General features: G+C 32.5%; 1 protein-coding gene across 4 annotated transcripts; it reads left to right on the top strand.

Annotated features, from left to right (window-relative positions):
- The first annotated feature begins 421 nt into the window (after positions 1-421).
- On the top strand, positions 422-6525 carry LOC103572029 (polycomb protein Sfmbt). 4 transcript variants are annotated; one of them, XM_008550412.3, is made up of 4 exons: positions 422-795; positions 2099-2370; positions 2454-4700; positions 5490-6523. In XM_008550412.3, the coding sequence occupies exons 1-4, from the start codon at positions 780-782 to the stop codon at positions 5817-5819; spliced, it is 2865 nt and encodes a 954-aa protein (XP_008548634.1). In that variant the 5' UTR covers positions 422-779; the 3' UTR covers positions 5820-6523. The 4 variants fall into 4 exon arrangements, with proteins under 4 accessions (XP_008548634.1, XP_008548633.1, XP_053598177.1 ...); XM_008550411.3 differs by having other exon boundaries at positions 423-795; positions 2075-2370; positions 5490-6521; XM_053742202.1 differs by lacking the exon at positions 422-795 and having other exon boundaries at positions 2281-2366; positions 5490-6525.
- Positions 6526-21859: the final 15334 nt, after the last annotated feature.

Consider the following 21859-nt stretch of genomic DNA (forward strand, 5'->3'; position numbering starts at 1 on the left):
TTTACTTTATAAGTTGACTAGAAAAAAAAGTTCAATTTTCAGGCAAATGTTAGGTCAATTTATTGTTTATTTGACTTGGAAAATTGTTAGGTATTTATTTACCGTTGAATTGTTGACAATTTTATGTATAAATTTGCTTACCTTCTGATTTGATAAGAATGAATATTATCGACTTTTTTTTTCGTAAAAAATTACCCTTAAATTGAAGAAAAATTAACCGCAAATTTTTATATTCAACTTTTGCTGTCAAATTGTCAGCAAATTCGGGCAGCAGATTTCAGGTAATTTTAACATTAAATTGCCGTCAATTTCAAGCTAAAGTGGTTATTAGGGTACATCTCCAGTGAAGAATTAAATGTCTTCGCTAAAAACTGTTCACGCTACTTTTGTTGAAAACTTTGTCTTATAATCATTTTATTCATTTTCTAAGTTACACTTCACGTATTAAACTGGACAACCATCTTCAGTCAGGTGTTTTACATTATTATTGTTCAAAGTTGAATTGAATATCTGTGATGAAAACTCACCTTTACGCATGTATGAAAAGTAGAAAGAAAGAACCTCTATAGCTTGACATCTTTTTATTTTTAATTACATTGTTCAACTTTAATTGGACTCCGAAAATCATGTCTGCAAATTAGTTTTTAAGAATTTGCCTCGAACAAGTTGACAAATAATGTCGGCAGAAGTGAGCAAAATGAAAAATACGCATTGTGAAAGAGACAGTTTGCGGTAATATCAAATACAAGACTCTAATATTTCCTCAAGTAGTATCAAACATGCAGGCACCGAATGGTTTGTAATTTATTTACATTTCTTATTATGTTCAATTTTTATTATTAATGTTCACGGGAAATGGTCACGTAGATTCTATAAAAAAAAAGTATTACTAAATGACATTTTAATCCTCGGAGTTCAAAATCAATTGAGCTTCTAAGATTTTAGTGTTACATCATACAGTAACAGGTTAAATGTACGAACCATCACACATTTGAATTATAAAATCTAATTTTTACCTCTGACAATGTATGAAAAATATGAAAACAATTAGCAATTTTGCTAATTACATTAAATGTACTATTAAGATAAGAACACTTTGCTAAAAGAAAATATTAAATTAAATCACAACATCGCTAGGCATTGTAATAACAACAGAACTGATACACTTATAGCGCTAATTGCTCAAATATCAATATATCAGAAATCCTTTCTGATTCTGAGTACGACTTTGTGGAGCTCGTAACCGCCATGGATCACCGTGGATCCGACTCTAGCAACTTTAAAACATTACGTTACAATTACTTATTACATCAGTAACAGAATAAAAATAATATGCCAATAATATAGTTCGTTTCATTGTAATCACTCTGAGGAATTACGTTAAATTTTATTATTTTAAAATCTATAATTTGTTAGTTTAAACTCAATATAAATTACTGTACACTTCCTATTGTATATTTTGTCTTATGGTCGTTAGACGCCTGTTCTCTAATCAAATAAACTTACATTATATTATTATCATTAGATTTTTGTGTTCTCGCCCTGATTAAAAAAATTCATTGAAAAAAATTGAAACTAATTAAATACTTTTGAATTCCTATAGTATTTACTGATTGGAATGGATTGAGGAGAATTCTTCGTTCAGAATTCATTTTAATTTTTTTTAATTATAGACTAGACCAGAAATTTAGTTTCATTTACTGATTTAAATGAATTCAGAAAAATTCAGAATTTTTAATATATTTTAATTTTTTGGAATTTTCTTTAAAACCAGAAATTCAAGAGTTATTTAGTCGTTGAAAAGAATAGAGGTGATATTGGTTACATCGATGCCGAGAAAAAAATCAAGGAATTGAAATTATACACATGAATTCATATACTGTTGGGTGAATTTCTGACTTTAATTCTATTTAATGAATTTTTTTAATCAGGGCTAGTTCAAGCATTAAAGTAATTAGTAAAGCAAAAAAGAATACAAATGCTTGAACAATCATCTTTTAGCTGATATCTTTTAATAATTGGTTATTGTAAATTTCCGTTGTGCATTTATATTACTTGATTTACATTCAATTAGGTTTGAATGTCTGTATGAATTCAGTGTACACTTCTATCCCCGGTATTCCTGAATTGGGAATGGTCTGGATGGGGGATATGATGATACATAATGAACCTGCATCTGAGCTCATAATAGATCCAAGACATGCTGCTGGGAGTCCTTTTATCACGCATAGTGCTCATTCATTTGATGATATACGGAATCATCAAATAGCTCCTACTACAATGGTCAGATATATGCCTCAGCAGTTTGCGAACGAATGTTCGGAGATCGATGAAACAATGGAATCAGTTGATAGTCAAAACATTCAGCAAGTACATAAAAATATAAGCACGTATTACTAAAATATAATTTGTAGGTAAATTATCAAATATTGAATATTTCCATTAATTTATAGGAGTATGATACTCAAGCGGAAAATGAAGGAATGAGTGACTATCTAACCTTGGAAGACTACATTGAAGAGGAAGAAGAGCGTGAAATGGTAGTAAGTAATGTGGCAACTCAGACAACTCAAGATAACAAAAATCGTAAGATTAAACCTATAAAACATCCTGGGTTGGTACTAAAGACGCCAATTGCTTATCAACCTCATACGGATCTAAATTTTATTCCTATTCGTAAAGACGGAATAGCTGTATGTGAAAAATGCGGTGCGATAGGCGTTAAGCATGCTTTTTATACAAAAGAAAGAAGATTTTGTAGCAGAGCATGTGCTAGATCTTCCGAGCACACAACGTCTACGGCCGACTCAACTTATAGTCCATCTCATCAGCTTGACAATCAGACTATTAATCCACCTAAAGAGGAGAGAACTTCTGATCATGAGATGCTCGCTAGTGCTAATGAAATGAATTGTGAAGAATGCTATTCATCAGAAGAAAAAATAGAAGAAAAAGTAATCACAGACTCGGTAATGCCAGAAGATTTACCTGTAAGACGAAAAAGAACAGCCGAAATGGCCGGCTCTTATGACTGGACACCACAACTTACTGAATCAGGATTTTGTGCAGCGCCAGTGTCCTGCTTTAAACATGCACCAATATCCGATATATGGGATAACATTACTGTTGGAATGAAAGTAGAAGTCGAGAATACAGATTGCGACGAAGTTTGCGAAGCTTTTCCAGATTCTTTTTGGGTTGCTACTGTCCTTAGAATTTCTGGTTACAGAGCATTATTGAGATATGAAGGGTTTGGACAGAATGCCGAGAAGGATTTTTGGGTTTCACTTTGTTCTAGTGATATTCATCCGGTTGGTTGGTGTGCGACTATTGGGAAACCTTTAATCCCTCCCAATACAATTGCTAATAAGTATAAAGACTGGAAAGATTTCCTTATGAGAAGACTTACTGGCGCTCGAACTTTACCTACGAATTTTTATAATAAAGTTAATGATAGTTTAAAATCTCGATTTCGTTGTGGTTTGCATTTAGAAGTAGTAGACAAAAATAGAATCTCACAGGTTAAAGTTGCAACGATTCAAAAAATTGTTGGTAAACGATTACATGTCAGATACTACGATTCTCCGCCAGAAGATAATGGTTTTTGGTGTCACGAAGATTCGCCTCTGATCCATCCTGTCGGCTGGGCTAAAAAAGTTGGACAGACTCTTGATGCATACCCAGAATACTTAGAGCGCTTAGAAAAAGGTCTTTTATGTTCAGATGATGCTACAGAAAACTTATTTCACGTGCCAAAAAGCCATCACATACATCTTGGTTATACGTTTCGTGAAGGAATGAAAATTGAAGCAATAGATCCACTTAATCTTTCTGCAATATGTGCTGCAACAGTGATGCAAGTCCTTAAAGAAGATTATATTATGATAAGAATCGATAGCTACGACGAAGATACTAGCGGTGCTGATTGGTTCTGTTACTGTGTTAGCTCATCATGTATTTTTCCAATCGGTTTTTGTGCTCAACACGGTTTACCTCTTACACCTCCTAAAGGCTATGATCCAACAACATTTTCTTGGGATACTTATTTAGTTGAAACAAATACTATTCCAGCACCTATTCAATTATTCAATCGTGAAGTTCCGCAGCATGGTTTTATTGAAGGAATGAGATTAGAAGCAGCAGATTTAATGGATCCAAGATTAGTCTGTGTCGCAACAATTACTCGTGTTATTGGCCGACTATTACGTGTTCATTTTGATGGTTGGGAAGATGAATACGATCAGTGGCTGGACTGTCAGAGTCCTGATATTTATCCGGTAGGTTGGTGTGACCTCGTTGATCATAAACTTGAAGGGCCACGTGTATCTGTTAAGATTATCAGTTCACCTGTAAAAACACCCAAAAGCCTTAAACGTAAAGCAAAAAGAAAAATGAAAAAAAATGGTAAGATAAGCTGTGTTAAAAATGTCCTTTCAAGACACAGCGAACGTATTGAAGGACTTAGAGAGTGTAAAAAAGAAATAGAACTGGTACAGGGTACAAAAATTGAACGTTATAGAGAGTTAGAAAGTTTACTTGAATCAGATGAAAGAGAACCAGAACCAGCATTGGAGCCAGCTGGACCAGATCAGACTTTACCGAGTCCAACCAGTGGACAGGGTCATTCATTAAATGAGACACAGTGTGATGGTGGAAATTCCAAACCACTGAAGAAAAAACCCACTACCTCTAGCATTCACGTTAGTATACATTAATTTCCTATAAATTAATTTAAGAACTATCTTTATTCAACGCACGCCTGATTATCGCGCCTCACCATATCTGAAAGCAAACCCTAAATGGCCGTTTACCGATTGGTGGTTAATAATATGTTAAAAAGCAAGTGGCGTCCTGTGTTCCTCAATAATGTTGGATTATGAAGGTCATAAACGCATTTGAATCCATAATCACATTCCTCTAAAGTCATTATCGACCGCTCTCGAAAGAAAACTACTATTATCACAAGAGCAAATAATTTCGTCACTAAATATATTTGGAATGAGTAGTACAATCAATCTAACAACTTTTATGGCAGTGTCTATATCTAAATACGTTGATTATTTTTTTATTAATTAAAATAAGAAATAAATAAAAACCGATTAGTGGGAGCAGTCAATAACTAATATCATATATAACGCCACCTGATTTAGGGTTTGATTGCTGATATAATAATTTGCAAAAAATTAGACATTTGTTGAATATAGTGCATAGCACGTGGGCTCATTTATTATCCGTCAACCACAATGTTCTTGGCACCTACGACTCGTGTTAAAAACACTGTGCCTCCTGTATAAAGACTCATCTATAGTCCACTCGCTATGCAATGTACTATCTATAATTTAACTAAATTATTTGTGCTGGCGTAAAATAGGCTCAGCGAAAATGTGCCACGGTCGTCTAGGGGAAATGCAGTTTTAAGCGTGGTACATTTTCGCCGAGCCGTAAAATATGCTATGCAATGAACTATTGTGATTGCTTTTAATTTTCAGGTAAATCCAACAACTGGCAAGTATATCCCAAGGATAGCAGATGGATGGCAGAAAAGTTCTGATTGCGGGGAATTAGTGCCTACCGAGTGGAACGCATTTGATGTGGCACAGTTTTTGCGCATCAATGATTGTGCTGCTTATTGTGACAATTTTTGTAAACGTAAAGTCGATGGAAAAACATTCCTCACACTTACGAAAGACCAAATCATAGATTTGACTGGTTTCAAAGTTGGTCCATCTTTAAAAATATTTGACCTTATTCAGCAACTGAAAATCAAAGTTAACCCAGCGCATGAAAGGTTAAAATTAGGACTAAAAAAAATATTGTAACAGAGATAGAATTTTTCAGCTATGTATGTTTGTTAATGAATCTTTGCAAATGAAATATCGATTATTAATAAGGCGTGTGACTATAAATAAGTTGACTGTTTACAAAAAAAATCGTGACATTAGGTGCAAATTACTGAAATATGAAAATCGTTTATTTGAAAAAATATACATTATATAGAAACATAAAATACTGTTCTGAAATTTATTACATAATTAATAATACTTATTTAATAGTAACCAATTTATACTACAAAATTTAGTCTTATTCTAAAGAGTTGAATAATAATTCATTTATTTTATTAATACGTCATTAGTTGAGTCAAGTATGGTAATGTGTTTTTTTTCTTTCTAACTGATTTTCGTCAGATTTTCACGCTTTAAACATAATGATAAGATATTTTATAAAATATATCGTTTTTAGAACACAAATATATACAAATTAAAAAGTAAAAGTTGTTATTATTGTATGAAAGACAAAAAATACGACTGCAAATTTATAAAAAATTCTGGGTACGTGTACTTATGCTCGCGCGCTAGAAGTTATACTTCTTTGACGTGACTAAAAGAAATTTCATTACGTATGCAAATTATATAAAGGTAGATGTTGAAAAATATTCATACTTTTTATTAAAATTAGAAAAAAAAGCTAACTTTAAACAAGCTAAAGGATTTTTTTAGTTTTTTGTCGAATAAAACCGCGAAGATGATAATTTTATAGGAGATGAAAAATTTGTTATTTATACATCCAAAAAATTAAAGGAATAAAAAAATTTATAAATGTTTTAGTAATTTTAGAAAGGTTATATCATCGTAACGTGATTGGACGTGCGGGTGTAAAACGACGCATAGTATGGCGGGTAGAGATGTTCCCATATCAGCTCTATTTTCTGGCGGCATCTGTTTCCACCGTACTTCCGTTCTTCTTGTAGTGCTCTGTAATTAAAGTTCCTAAAGTAATTGCATAGACTTGATTTTTTTATTTACGAGAGATAGAACTAATGTCCCATATTCACTTGTTGGGTCGTTTCCGATTGCAATACTTAACATTACTGCAGCGTATTTAGGATCGGAGGAGACTGCGAGCTTAGCAAATGCTCTCTCTATAAGAAGTCCAGCCCAAGGCCATGAGTATGAGTCAGGATCAGCTGCATACTTTGTTAATAACTCCGAAAGAGCTAAGTTTGTATTAAATTGTCGTCGTATGGCCATATACTCCATAATTTTCTCAATAAGGATTTTAGCTACTCTAGAGGCCTCCTGAGTCTAATGGAATATTCCTAATCCAACGTTTGATAATGATAGAAGACATCCCGCCTTTAAAATGGATCTGACCTCATTTTTTGCATTTAGGATTACATGACCGTAAGCCTAAACTAGAGGGGAAAAACATTTCAATGAAGTGGATCTTAATTTTCTATAGCCCATACTAAATTCCTGAATCATCTTTAAATTAGGAGGATAACAATATTCTATACCTTCTAAATATCCCCACAATGATTTGTAGGCTTTATAAGTTCTGTCCTTGATATGTTTGGCAACATGAGGATATTCCTTAACTGCAGTTCTTAACATATTGAAAAATAAAAATCCAATCAAGTTTATCTCTTCTAGCATTCTTTGCTAGATCAGTTTGACTGTTCTAGCATTCTTTGTATTGTTTAAATCGTTAGGTTCACCTAAGATTTTTATCAGCTTGTCGTGCCATTGTGTCGCACCTAGGAGAGTCATATACCCAGTCGCATCCTGTGTCTTGGTTTAAAACTCGGTCATATTATGTGAATAAGCTAAAGGGTTAACAAAGTTAGCTGTCTCTGCTCCAAGTAACTCAGACTTCCAAGTTTTTTTTTCTCCATTCACTAAATCATCTGGAAATATATACGTCTTCAAGTCAGACGTAGTCATACTATAGAATAAGATCAACATAGCATTTGTATCTTTCGATATCCTATTATTCTACTGTTAAGTTGAGAGAATGCAAAAAAGGATTTTGGTGTAGGTGTGGTTGATTCAATAACTAAAGATTAACACAAAGATTACAGATTATTAATTGGATGTTTTATTAACAATATATACACTGAAAACCTGTGAGAATTAATATTACTGAGCGAATGCGACGTAAAACTCACGTATAAAAATTAACACGTGGTTGATAGCGGTTAGATTCACGGAAATTAATTTGGATAATAATTACACGCGAATAAAAATTTATTTATTCTCAATAAATAGCAGCCTTAATTTACTGACTAAATATTGAGGATAATTAGCAGAGCGGTTTAGACTTATATCACACAAGAATTAAAGTAGCAAGCCGAAGCGCTTAGACGGATAGCTGTATTTGTACTGAACAATCGACGATGTCCGTAATGGCTTGAGCAGGCGTCTTCTTCTTCGTTGCCGCTCGATGGTGACGTGGCAGCTTTGCTGTATGAGACGAATTTTCCCATTGACTTAAAGCGCGCCAAAAGGAAGTGGTTGATAGCGAAGTCTCTCATTGGCTGGCCAATATAAAACGAATTATATGATTGGCCGGCTTTTAGCGGGTTCTCATGGCGTCTTGATACGGCCATGAGTTAGAAATTGTATGTACCGGGCCCAGATAGCGAGTGACCCGGCACTATTCTGACTTGCAGTCAGTAGCGAGTTCGGCAATTCCCGGACGTAGCGAAAGTACACGAAGCTTTTCAAAAATGATCAAGCTCGTGACTGAACATCTACAAATACCATCCTATGAGGAATTTAGCTGCTGCTATACCCCCCGCCGATTCTAGCCTTTTGCTCAGTTTGCTATTTTCTACATTCTCTTCAAATTTTGAATCAGACCTCACTACAGGAGGAAAACTCCGTCGATCAAGGAACGCAGTTCCCTTGGCTAGCCCACGCAATCTTTGGAAATGCTCTTCGAGTGACATGATGCTTTTTAAGGAAGTTCGAGCGAATCTAATACAAAGAGAATTTACCAATACTACACGGAAAGATTAGAACCCGAGTGGTTACTGTTCTGCACCCGACTCAGTACGGTTCTAGAAAAAAATGAAAGAAAATTGAGTTAGCACCCGACTGAGTGATGTGCGCCACACGACTCAGTCAGGTTCTGCACAGTAACCAGTGTAGCGCTGCACCACAGTCGGAGCACAGTAACCAGTCTGGTGTCGTACATGAATGGCTCGGGTGCAGCACACGAATAAGTAATGTCTTGAGAATTCTCAGCCGAAGATTTTCGAGCACACTACTGACTAATGTGTGTCACATGAATAGTTATGGTTCCGCACCGTAACCATTCGGGTGCTGCACGCGAGTCAGTATGGTCTGAGATTTAAGGTAACAAAAATACGGTGCAAGCTTATTAAAGACAAGTTGATTTTTTATTTATGTATGCAGAACACTACTCATTCGTGTGCGCACACGAACCATTCATGTGCGGCACCAGACTGGTTACTGTGCTCCGACTGTGGTGCAGCGCTACACTGGTTACTGTGCAGAACCTGACTGAGTCGTGTGGCGCACATCACTCAGTCGGGTGCTAACTCAATTTTCTTTCATTTTTTTCTAGAACCGTACTGAGTCGGGTGCAGAACAGTAACCACTCGGGTTCTAATCTTTCCGTGTAAAAGTTGAAACTTAGTATATATAAATGAATACTTTATCAATGTATTCTCAAAATTTGAAAACGATCGACCGTCGATTTTCTTAATAAAAAAAATTCTTAAAACGACATTTTCAAAATTCTCATACACAGGCTCTTATGGCTGACATGCTTCCGTTATGACTTATCCTATTTTTAACTTCTCGCTAAGAAAGTCGATGATTTTCAAAAATTTCGAGAAGTTATTGTTTTCACCCCGATTTCCGGAAATCGAGTTTTCATCAGATGTTGACGTCTTGAGGTCCTAGGAAGCTATTCAGACTATTTTTAGAATGATGTCCTAGTGTCTGCATGCATGTGTGTGTGTGTGTGTGTGTGTGTGTGTGTGTGTGTGCGTGCGTGTGTGTGTGTGCGTGTGTGTGTGTAACCGGTCTATAACTTTTTAGCTAATGAACCGATTTGGATGATTAAGGCGGCAATCGAAAGAGCTTGTTGGCCATCAACTTTTCTGAAAATTTCAGATCATTTGATCAAGTAGACTCGAAAACATTGGGAATTACGAAAAAAAAAAAGTTTTTTTTTTAGTTTTTTATTGATTTCTCAAAAATAACTTATACGACCGATTTCAAAATCTAACCAACTCTAGAACTTAATAAGCCGCGTCAAATGCGACCTCAACCATCTCAATCGGTTAATTCGTTCGAGAGATATCGTTGGAAAAAAAAAATGGTAAAAACCATCTTTTTCGAAAACAACGGCATACAAAAGTATTTTCGAGCTCGAGGAGCTCGAAAATAACGGGAAGTTTTGAGGCCTGCCCGCAGGATCAATCGACAGACCGATTTTTTTCATTATTATCCTTCCGAGTTTAAAAAATAAAAAACCATATATTACATATTATCGCCGTCATTAATCATCGCATTTTTTTCAAAATACTGTAAAATAAACTTCTGAAATTTAAACATCTAATTATACACAAGTCATGTTCCTGATTTAGAAAAACGATCCAAATCGATTCGAAAAATAGAAATTTTAATAAGCAATCATTTAAAACGATTCAAAATTAAAAAAAAGGACATTCGGCAGCCGAAATGGAAGGTAGATTTTTCAATTAATCGATATAAAAAATTAGTTTCATACATACATTTCTTGTGATAAGGTAAATGTCCCAATACCAGAACGACGAAGGGTATATGACTGATTTTTATCGTTTTAAAAATATTCAAATAAATTATAAACCAAAATAATTTATTACATCATATAGAATAGACATTTACCAATTCAAAAATAATCAAATTACTTCATTTTTCTTAAATTTAATATAAAAAAAAAAAATTTTTCTATGACACCCAAAAGACCCAATACCGGAACGCTGAAATAGCCTTGTCCCAATACGGAAATTCGGTTGTCCTAATACCGGAACAGTAAATAAAATAAGTTATTTTTTGCATTTATTCATGGTGAAAATATTAATAATTATTAAATAATATTAATGTAAAACGAGTATGAATGTAGCAGACATCAGAGAACTTTAAAATTATAAATAAATAAGATGAATAATTAAAAAAATAATATTTACAAAAAAAGCACTATTAATTTCAAAATTTTTTGAATTTGCATTTTTGTGAATTTTATATTATTAATTATTTACTCGATTTATTAACAATTTTAAATTTGTCTGATATCTGCTATATCACACCCATAATGTAAAATGTATTTAAAATTTTAAAATGATTGAATATTCAATGAAAATAAATCTTTTGAACTAAAAAATAGAAACAAAATAAATCATTTGAGGTTACTAGAAAAATAATGTAAAAAAAAAAAAATCTGGGCGTCGGTTGACCCTGCGGGCCAGCCCCAAAACTTCCCGCTGTTTTCGACCTCAAAGAGCTCGAGAACATTAATGTAGATATATTTTCGAGCTCTTCGAGCTCGAAAATGCTATCACATGCAATTGTTTTTTTACGATCTTTTCTAGCTCTAATAAGTTACCTGTTATGCTGAAGTTTGAAAATTTAAGAATCGAAAATCATCAATGAAGCGGTTTTTAAAATTTAGTTCCTGATTATGTTCAGTAAAATAAGTGTATTGAGGCAGAAATCGATGTCAGGGATCAAAATCAGGATTTAAAGAAGTTTTGACTCATGTAAGAAACAATAAAATATGAAATATCCGATATAAATATTAAAAACTACGTTTTATCGATTTTTTGTTGATAATATGATTTAAACTAAAAACCAAGTTCGATGACATTATATGATCAAAAAAAACCATGAAAAAGATGAGTTGGTATGATATCAGGCACATTTTGTTACGTTATGTTATGATTTATCCGGAAAAAATAACATAAAATGTTATTTTTTTAACTTTTCAACGCCGATATCTTTTGAACTAATCAATCGATTTTGATAGTTGATGTGGCAATCGGCGCGTTTTATTGAATTCTAGAGCTGATTAAAATTTGAAATCGATCGCGTCAGCCGTTTCGAAAATATTAAAAAAAAACCGTTTTTCACCATTTCTTTCTCCCGCGATAACTCTCGAACGAATTATCCGATTTTGATGATTGAGGTGGCAATCGACGCGTTTTATTGAGTACTAGAGCTGATTAGATTTTTAAGTCGATCGTATAAGTCGTTTTTGAGAAATCAATAAAAAACTAAAAAAAAAAATTTTTTTTTTTTTTCGTAATTCGCAAATATTTTCGAGTCTATTCGATCAAATAATCTGAAATTTTCAGGAAAGTTGATGGCCAACAAGCTCTTTCGATTGCCACCTCAACCATCCAAATCGATTAATTAGTTCAAAAGTTACAAAGAGTTTACATACATACATACATACATACATACACACACACACACACACACACACACACACACACATACACACACTCGGACATCATTCTGAAAATAGTCAGAATAGCTTCCTAGGACCTCAAAACGTCGACATCTGATGAAAACTCGATTTTCGAAAATCGGGGTGAACACAATAACTTCCCGAAATTTTTGAAAATCGTCGATTTTTTTAGCGGGAAGTTAAAAAACTAAAAACAAAAATTTATTTTTTATGATTTAAATTAGAGTTTATCTATACTTAATCTATTTTTTATAACAATCATACATACTGCATTAAATATTAGGGCTCCAGTAATAATTAATATTGTACTTGATTTAGCCAGCCAATAAAACTCACCGTTAATGTCTATCGATAACATTAATATGATTAGCTGTTCCGGTACTGGGCACGGGTTTATTTTGGTGTACCAATAGACGAACAGTCAAATTAATATAATAATACTATTTTTTTCACATTTTCAATATGTTTTCTTGAATTTTATGTCATTCAAGATGCATATACAAAAAAAAGATTATTGAAAAGTAATTCTATGCATTTTCTATAAGCTTAAGACCATTGACTGATTTCTTAGCAAAACCATCAAGAGACATGAAAAAGTTATGAATCCGAGACTATTGCTCTAATTAACAATTTTTTTTTGTTCATATTTTAAATATTTTCTAAAATCTATTTTATATCTTATTTTTTAACTGAAAGATTAAGGTTTCAAATAAAGAAAGTTTTATTTAGTTTCATCGCGTACGAGTTGAAATATAATATAATGATTATCAAATCGTTCCGGTATTGGGTCTTGTTCCGGTTGTAACGGGGTAAAATTTAATTTATCATCAAGGAAAATCGTGGTTTCCCACGGCTGGTCAGTTACCCGAGCCGAAACCCCAAATAAGTACCCGTTAGAGTTTTTCGACTTGTCGCCGGGTGCGCTAATTGAAGAAGCTCGGACTTCTGTCCCAAAATTAATTAAGTGGGGAGGCCATTTTCCGGAAGTTTCCGAAAATGGCCGAGCTAAAAATATATAACAACAGGACAGCCGCAAAATCAGGGAGAGAGTCGGTCGAGCCGACAAGCCTAACGGACGTCCATCTGCCGTGAGTCTTATCCAGAAAACCGGAAACTAAGGAAAGATCAAGGGAAGCTAGAGAGACGCCAACAGTATCATCCGGTGAATAAGTGCAAAGTTTGATGTTAATATCGAAGTGCTGTGCGTAAATTAATTCTCGGCAGGTAAGCCAGAATTATTAAATTAACTAACATCGAGAATAAAGTTATCAGAAGTATTAACAACTTTGCGTCTTCAATAGAGTAAATTCTCGGCGGGAGAAGCCAGAATTTATTAATCATTAATTGTAAATTAAGGAGTAGAATTTCTCGGCAGGAGGCCAGAAATTATAATAGTTATTTAGTCTTTGTTATGTAATAAATTAATCGGTAAATTAACAAGATAAAACTTACAAGACTGAAAAACAAGTGCTGTGAAACTCGCGATAAAAGATTGAGAATTTAATTAATTAAAATTGAGAATAATAAGTTGATGTCCGAAAATTGTTAAAAAAAAATCTAAAGTTTAACGCGAAGAGCGAAAGACACGAATTCGAGAGAGATAGCGTCAGTTATTCGAGAAAGAAATCTAATACTTGATGGAATTTTATTACTGGTAAAATATTATAAATTAATTAAATAATTATATAAAAGAGGAAATTGAATTTAACTAAATTAAGAAAATTTAAAATATTAGTGAGAAAATTTTATATAAATTAAATTCGGTGTGTGTGTGTGAATTAGTCCAGTGGACAAGAGAAAGATAAGTTCAACGTGTGTGTGTGTGTGTGTGTGTGTGCGAAATGAAATAATTCCAGGGGAATTTTTTTAATTAAATATTTTGGAAATAATTAGATCCAGGGGATCTGGCAAGTTGCCAATTTTTAATTTAATAGATCCAGGGGATCAGGCCGGTGGCCAGTATTAAAATCCAGGGGACTAAAATTTAATTAGATCCAGGGGATCAGGCCAGGGGCCAATTGAATATTTTGTTTAATATAAAGTCCAGGGGACTAAATTTTATTTAAGATCCAGTGGATCAGGCCTGGGGCCAAGTCATAGTAATAAGTCCAGGGGACTAAATTTTGAATAGATCCAGGGGATCAGGCCAGGGGCCAATTAATTATTTTAATTTTATAAGGTCCAGGAGACCAAATATTTAATGTAATAAAGTCTGGTGAACTCAGGTGTAATAAATTAATTATAAGTGAAGTAAAACCCGGTGGGTATAGTTGTAGTGATAAATAAAATTGTTAATTATATTAATAAAGTATTGTGTGATAAATTTAATTCCTCATCCTTTCTTACTCTCATAAAATTCAACGACCCTGAAATTTTTAAATATAACATCTCCGGTTCTGGAAGGCCGAGTCTTATCTTCCAGTGGCGCCCTTATTAACAACAATTAATAAAGGGGCCAAACTTGGCAAGGTTGAAAATTACCCTGTTACACGGTATTGGGACATTTACCTTATATATTAGTGTATAGTCATGACATGAAATTAAACTCATTTTCTAAAAATGAAGGTAAAAAAAGGCAACGATTATTTTCGATAGAGAACTTCAGATAGTTGATTTGACATATAACATTATTTAGGTAATGTACCAAACTAACCTTCATATAAATAAAGTACTGAAAATTTAATTCGTATAAGATCATAATTGTAATCGCTGTTACAATATCAAGACCAGTTATAATTATAGGACGTACAGGTACGATTGAAACATTCTAAATTTCCGGGTGCCACTTACAATGATACGTGGCACCCAGAAACACACAATTCACAATAGCGCCATCTCAAGATACCACACACAGGTCATTTTGTGCAAAATAAAGTACAACTGACGAAATTGGTTTATAATGGGACGAGCATAAGTTATGCGGAATGAAAACCATATTTTCATTGTTTTTTTATTCCATTAAAATTTTCAAAACTATGAAATTATTGGAAGAAGTGGTCTAAATATAAAGTTTAAGGTCATAAATTAAAGCTTGTTAGTTAAGCTATAAAATACTTTTTATAGAAATTGCCTATGAGTTTTAGTTTTAAAGTTATATGGACTTTGAAAGTGATTAAAAACTGATTTTTTCGAAAATTCGATAAAATTTTAAACAGCCATAACTTCTAAACTAATCGACCGATTCAGCCCATCTTCGAACTTAACCGTGATAATTACACATAAAATAAGTGTAGGAAGTTTTATTAAGATCGGATAACCCTGATTAAAAACTCCGATTGAAACTGATTGAAAACGTCCTATCAGATTTAATCGGAAATTTCTGATTGACATTCAATCAGTTTCAATTGGATTCAATCGGAAACTTCCGAATGATTCCGATTGAAAGTTAATCAGAAATTTCCGAATGACTTTTAATCAGCTTTAATCGGAATCATTCGGAAGTTTTCGATTGAATCTGATTGAAACTGATTGAGATATTTCAATCGGATTTAATCAAATTCAATCGGAAAATAATCGAAAATTAAAAATATTATTTTCTGATTGAATCTGATTGAATTTTTCTCAATCAGTTTTAATCGGTTTCAATCGGAAAATAATTTAAAAAAAATTATTATTTTCCGATTCAATCTGATTGATATATTTCAATCGGATTTAATCAGATTCAATCGGAAAATAAAAAATATTTTTTTCCGATTGAATCTGATTGAAATTTAATCGGAGGCCTCAAACGCTCCCGAACATTTCTGATTGAAAATTCGTTTCCGATTGAAACTGATAGAATTCTGATTGAGTTTTAATCAGATTCAATCGGAGTTTTTAATCAGGGAAGATTGTAGACGCAATCGTGTCCTCAAAAGTCCGTTCTATTACACATATATATATATATATATATATATATATATATATATATATATATATATATATATATATATATATATGCTAAACTTTACTTATCAAAAAAATCAAGAAAAAAAAAAATTTATTTTTTTTTAAACTCAAAAATTCATATTTTTGCAAAAGCAAAAAATACAGTTCTGAAAATTTCAGAATCTTTTAAAATAAGTACGTGGTGTTATGCAAAAAAAAAATTGAGCCAAAAATTTGATGTCGATTGTTATTTCTGACAAATTTAAAGAATTCAAAATTTGACAAATTTGTCATTTTTAAAAATTTTTTTTTGGAATATTGTTTTTTTCATAGCCTTAAGTATCCATTTTAAAAAAAGCTTTGGATCGTTATTGTAACTATCATAGTTTTCGAGATATTGAAAGAATAAAGTTGAAAAACTGGAAAAATCGCGAAATTTTGAATTTTGCATAACTTTTGAAGAAAAATTTTAAAATTTTTTTCATTTGGCAAACATGCGTTATACGGTAATATGAAACTTCTGACCACAATTCGTCTAAATCAAAAGGGGTCGATTCCAACCATTGTTCGATTTGACATGGAATGGCCCACATATATATATATATATATATATACTAGGGTGTTCCAGAAAAAATTGATAATCTTTTTTTGACTCACTCGAAAAATAGGTTGGTCAGCTCTAAAAAAAAATTCAGTCAAAATTTCAGCTCTTAATTTTAATTTTAAGAGGTCCATCATCGATCTCAAAGTTTTCCCATTTAAATAACATGGGAAAACTTTTTTTTTTACATTATTTATGGCTGCAAACTGTGAAGACTTTTTTTTTGGACATTATTGATCAGTGAACCTTCCTAAGCAATAAATTGTCTATAAATAAGTCCAAAGAATCAAATCTGTGTCTTTAATATTTCGTCTATTAATGACGTTAGAATATGCGAATTTTACAAAAATTCGTTATTTTTACTTCTGGAGACTAAACTGTTGGTTGTACATAAAAAAGTTAAATAGTAATATTGTAGTTCATTTGATTTTCTTCAAAATTGTTGCTACGAACTTTTTTATTTAACGAACAGCTCAATAGTTATGAGCTCTTGAAGTTTCATCATTTTAATTATTTACTGATAATAATTAAAATAATGACTATAGAAAAAAAAGTTTAATCGTAATTTTGTAGTAAAAATAATCGTCTACAAGACTGCCACTAAGAATTTGTTTGTATGAGAACAGTTCAATAGTTATGAGCTCTGGAAGTCTAATTATTTAAATTATTTACTTATACAAATTGAAATATTGACTATAAAATAAAGTTGAGTGGTGATTTTGTGGTACATTTGAGTTTTTTCCAAATTTTCTTTATGAAATTTTCTGTATGAAGAACAGTTCAACAGTTATAAGCGCTTGAAGTCTCATTATTTTAATTATTTACTTAACACAATTAAAGTATTGAATACAGAGACAACAATTATTTAAAAATTCGGTTAAGAATCCAATACACTACGTATATACGCGGAAAATTTCATCTTCAACAGCTCAATACATTTGAGCTCCAAAAGTCTCAATTATAGATTCATTTAAATTTTTAGTTGAAACTATTATCTGTTGAAAATAATTTGAATCAAGATTCTTTAGTACTATTTTAAATTTATAAAAAAAACTCGTAGAAAGTCTATCACATCACTAATAATCCATTAATCTACTTTTTCTAAACCTTAATTACGAAAATCTAATAAATAACATTTTTTTTCGTTTTAAATAGCAGCTAGTAGCTGATTCTTCGATAAATTCACATCTAAATTTATAAAGCACACTGAGAAATTTGTTATTTTCGAAATTTAAATCAACTTATCTAGTCCTGATTAAACAACTGAATTCAACAGAATTCCAAATTTTGATTCTATTATATTCTATCGAATTCTGCAAAACAGAATTCAACTGAATTGAAAATCTGGGTAATTGTCTATATTCAGGCTCACCACATTTTTCAATGTTTCAAGTGCTTATACCTTAAGTATCTATAATTAACTTTTTTCCACGTGTTCAGCTACACGGCGGATTAAATGTTCTGTATAAGTTTTTGTCTCTAAGACAAGATATCTATCTGAACCTTGCAATTGAAGTGCACATAATAATAAAAATGACATAAAAATCATGCAAATTTTCACTATCTTCAAAAATAAATTTTTCTAATAATAATAATATAATTTATTTAAAGCCGTAACATGGACGGTGGCGATAAGACGATCTATCTAAGAGTTATTTGTATCTAAAATTATTTGTATCTAAGAGCTACAAATAATTTTTGAACTCTTGTAATAGTGAAAATCAGCATATTTATGTTATTTCTGTATTTTAAATGTGTACAACAGCTCACATAGTATTTTGGTGCAAGCAGTTTGGATGGTATCTGCCCGTGAAAAATGAATCATACATGGCCATGTATGAATGCTCCATGCATGGCCATATATGATCATGTATGGCTATACATGGCTTGATACGGCCATATATGACTATGTATAGAAATTTTAACTAAATTAAAAAAAAAATATTTTTTTTAATTATTTTGGCGACGCAGAGATTATCAAATATGCAAATAATTAAACTTCTAATCGAAATGGAATTTTTTAATTCAGAGAAAAAACGCTAGACTTATTAATAACCGCACCCGCTTTAGTAGGATACGAACCCGGGACCTTCCGTACGAGAGACCGACGCTTTGACGACTAGGCTATGCGACCGACAGTTACAACAAAGTTTAGTTGTGCTACGTAAGGTTCAAAGAATATAATCACTTTCGAAAAAGCAAAATATAATCATCAATATGCTGTTAGTGATATCAAAAAAATTTTCTACTTTTTTAACACTGCAACATCCTGTTCATAAGTAATTGTAATAGTCGAAACATTGATCATACATGGCCATGCACGACCATACATGGAGCATGTATGGCCATACATGGACACATATGAACCATACAAGGCAATCTACGGCCATACATGGACACATATAAAGCATACAAGGCCATGTATAGCCATACATTGTTTTTGTATGATTGTATATGGCCATGCATGACTGTATTGAAAAAATTTGTATGCCCACGTATGACTATGTATGAACCATATACGGCTATGCATGGTCAAGTATGATTAATTTGTCACAGAACAAGCGTTCGAGGCGTGCATTCCGGTGAAAAATGAATCATACATGGCCATGCATGGCCGTATATGACCATACATGGAGCATATATGGCCATACATGAAGCATATATAGTCATACATGGAGCATACATGGACAAACCAACTTTTTGAATACAGTCATACATGGCCATATATGAACCATACAAGACCATGTATGGCCATACATGGTTTTGTATGACTGTATATAGCCATGTACGACTGTATTAAAAAAGTTTGTATGCCCATATATGGTCATGTATGCTCCATGTATGACCATATATGCTCCATGCATGGCCATATATGCTCCATGTATGGCCATATACGGCCATGTATGATTCATTTTTCACAGGGGCCTTCTTTTGCTAGTATAGTGTCTGGCTGAAACCCACAACACTGTTTTTCGCCGGCGCGTACTAGTATGAGATGTAGTTTAAGGCAAGAGTGCGTTAACATAGCCTTACTGATGAGTCTGTTAACGTACTTAGGACGAAACTACAAACATTATGACAAATAGGCATATATCTTGAGTTTTGGTGGTTGACTTAAGAGTCAGTACATTGAAAAATAAGAAAAATATGTCATTTGGTACAGTATACCACGGAGCATTGAAAAATATCAATAATGAAATAATATATCATGTTTATAACCCTATTATAAACACCTGAATATTGACGCTTAATTTATACTCAATTTAAGCAAATACATTCGAGTGCAGCCCTAAGCGAAAATTCACAAGTATGAAAGGAATCCCAACCTACATTTTTACTACTGACATTGAAAAAAAAAATCTGAAAACCGGCTGATCCTGCAATCCAGCCCTGAAACTTCCCGCTGTTTTCGAGCTCAAGAACTCATGTCTCTTGATGATATTTTAGATTAGAAGTGTCGTCTAAGCGGAGGATAGGGACACCTGCACTTCGTGTTTACACGAAATAGGAGAGACATTCAAAAGGAAGTGGACTCAATGAAGATGCAGGTATAAAAACCGGCAGGTCCGTTAAATTTATAACGTAAACCGTCTTTATTTTCCACGACGGAGACGTGAAACAAACCCGGAGTCGTAAGTGGTCACCCAAGTGTATTAAAAAATTATAAATAACGATAATAATTATAACAAAAAATAATAAATAATTATAAATAAATTAAAGGTGTACCTGGACCAGCTCCTCAGGCTGGGTAGTGCACGAAGGCGCCAGCCCGTTTTTACAAAACGGAGAGATCACGGGACAAAATCTTGAGCGAGAATGTATGCACCAAGCGGAATGACAACCAAACAAATATATAATGAATAAAAAAATAATAATAAGGAATAATTACTGCTAAATATATCCAGGAAACAAACAAATAAATATTGGCTATCACTGGGTTCCTTTTACGAAATTATTTAATTCAAAATATATTTAAATAAACTCAACAAATGGTTACAATAATAATCAATTCAATTTAAATAATATTATTAAATTATCCATTGGGGAAACCAAATTACAAATTACAAATTTTTACCCAATATAATTAATATAGATTGTAAACAAATAAAATAATACTAATCTTTTTCTTTATTTTATATTATTTACTCTGGGGAATGAAAGACGCGGGTACTCAATATATATTTGGCAACACTGGGTTGCATACCATTAAATTATAAAATAAATTTTACCCAGAGAAATAATATTTTAAGTACTGTTGTAAGACAAGGAGCTACATACGCTATCCTTGTCTAATCTCCTAAGGAATTTACTCGACGCGTCTTAGTACATATGCACCCAAATGCCGTGACGGACGCCGAATATATTCAACTTATTACAACAATAACTCAGGTTCAATTATTTATGAAACAAATACCGCGATCAACTCTACTGAAGGACCAGCGATAGCCGATGCAACAAATGATGATACAATTAACTTACCGGCGTTGATAATAATTTACTTCTGGAACTATTTAACCATAAACAATACTCAAAGTATACTTTTGACTTAATATAATAAGATTCAAATTAAACAAACTTTAACTCTTTAATTATTCTATTAAGGCTACTGGGCCAGAACAATTTACTCAAAAATAACTACGGACAACAACACGTCCTATCTTTACAAAATCCCGGTCCTCTCTGATTATTTTTCGTTGATTTTTCCGAGGGAGGGGTATCACTCCCGTGTTATACCCTCTCATGACCTCGGACCCGAAATTTTCAATTAAAATAAAATATTGAATATCATTAAACGACCTGAGTTATTTTATAATAATAAATTAAATAATATTTCCTATTTATCAAGATAAACATAATAATTATTGACCCTTTAAACGATAACATAATAATTATTTCAGTGCACCACGTGGCTGGAGAAAAATATTGAATTTTAACCCCACTATATCGACTTACTCTCACTTCGGTCGATATTTTTATGTATGCTCTACACACACGCGTGGTACTGACTGAAATGAAAATATCGATTAAGTACATAAATTCAAAATAAGTATCAAAACATCTATATAAAGATAATAAACAATAACATCAATAAATTCATAATTAAATCATACTAAAATAATCTATCAAAAT

The sequence above is a fragment of the Microplitis demolitor genome, chromosome 1, assembly GCF_026212275.2.
Source record: "Microplitis demolitor isolate Queensland-Clemson2020A chromosome 1, iyMicDemo2.1a, whole genome shotgun sequence".
NCBI classification, from domain to species: domain Eukaryota; kingdom Metazoa; phylum Arthropoda; class Insecta; order Hymenoptera; family Braconidae; genus Microplitis; species Microplitis demolitor.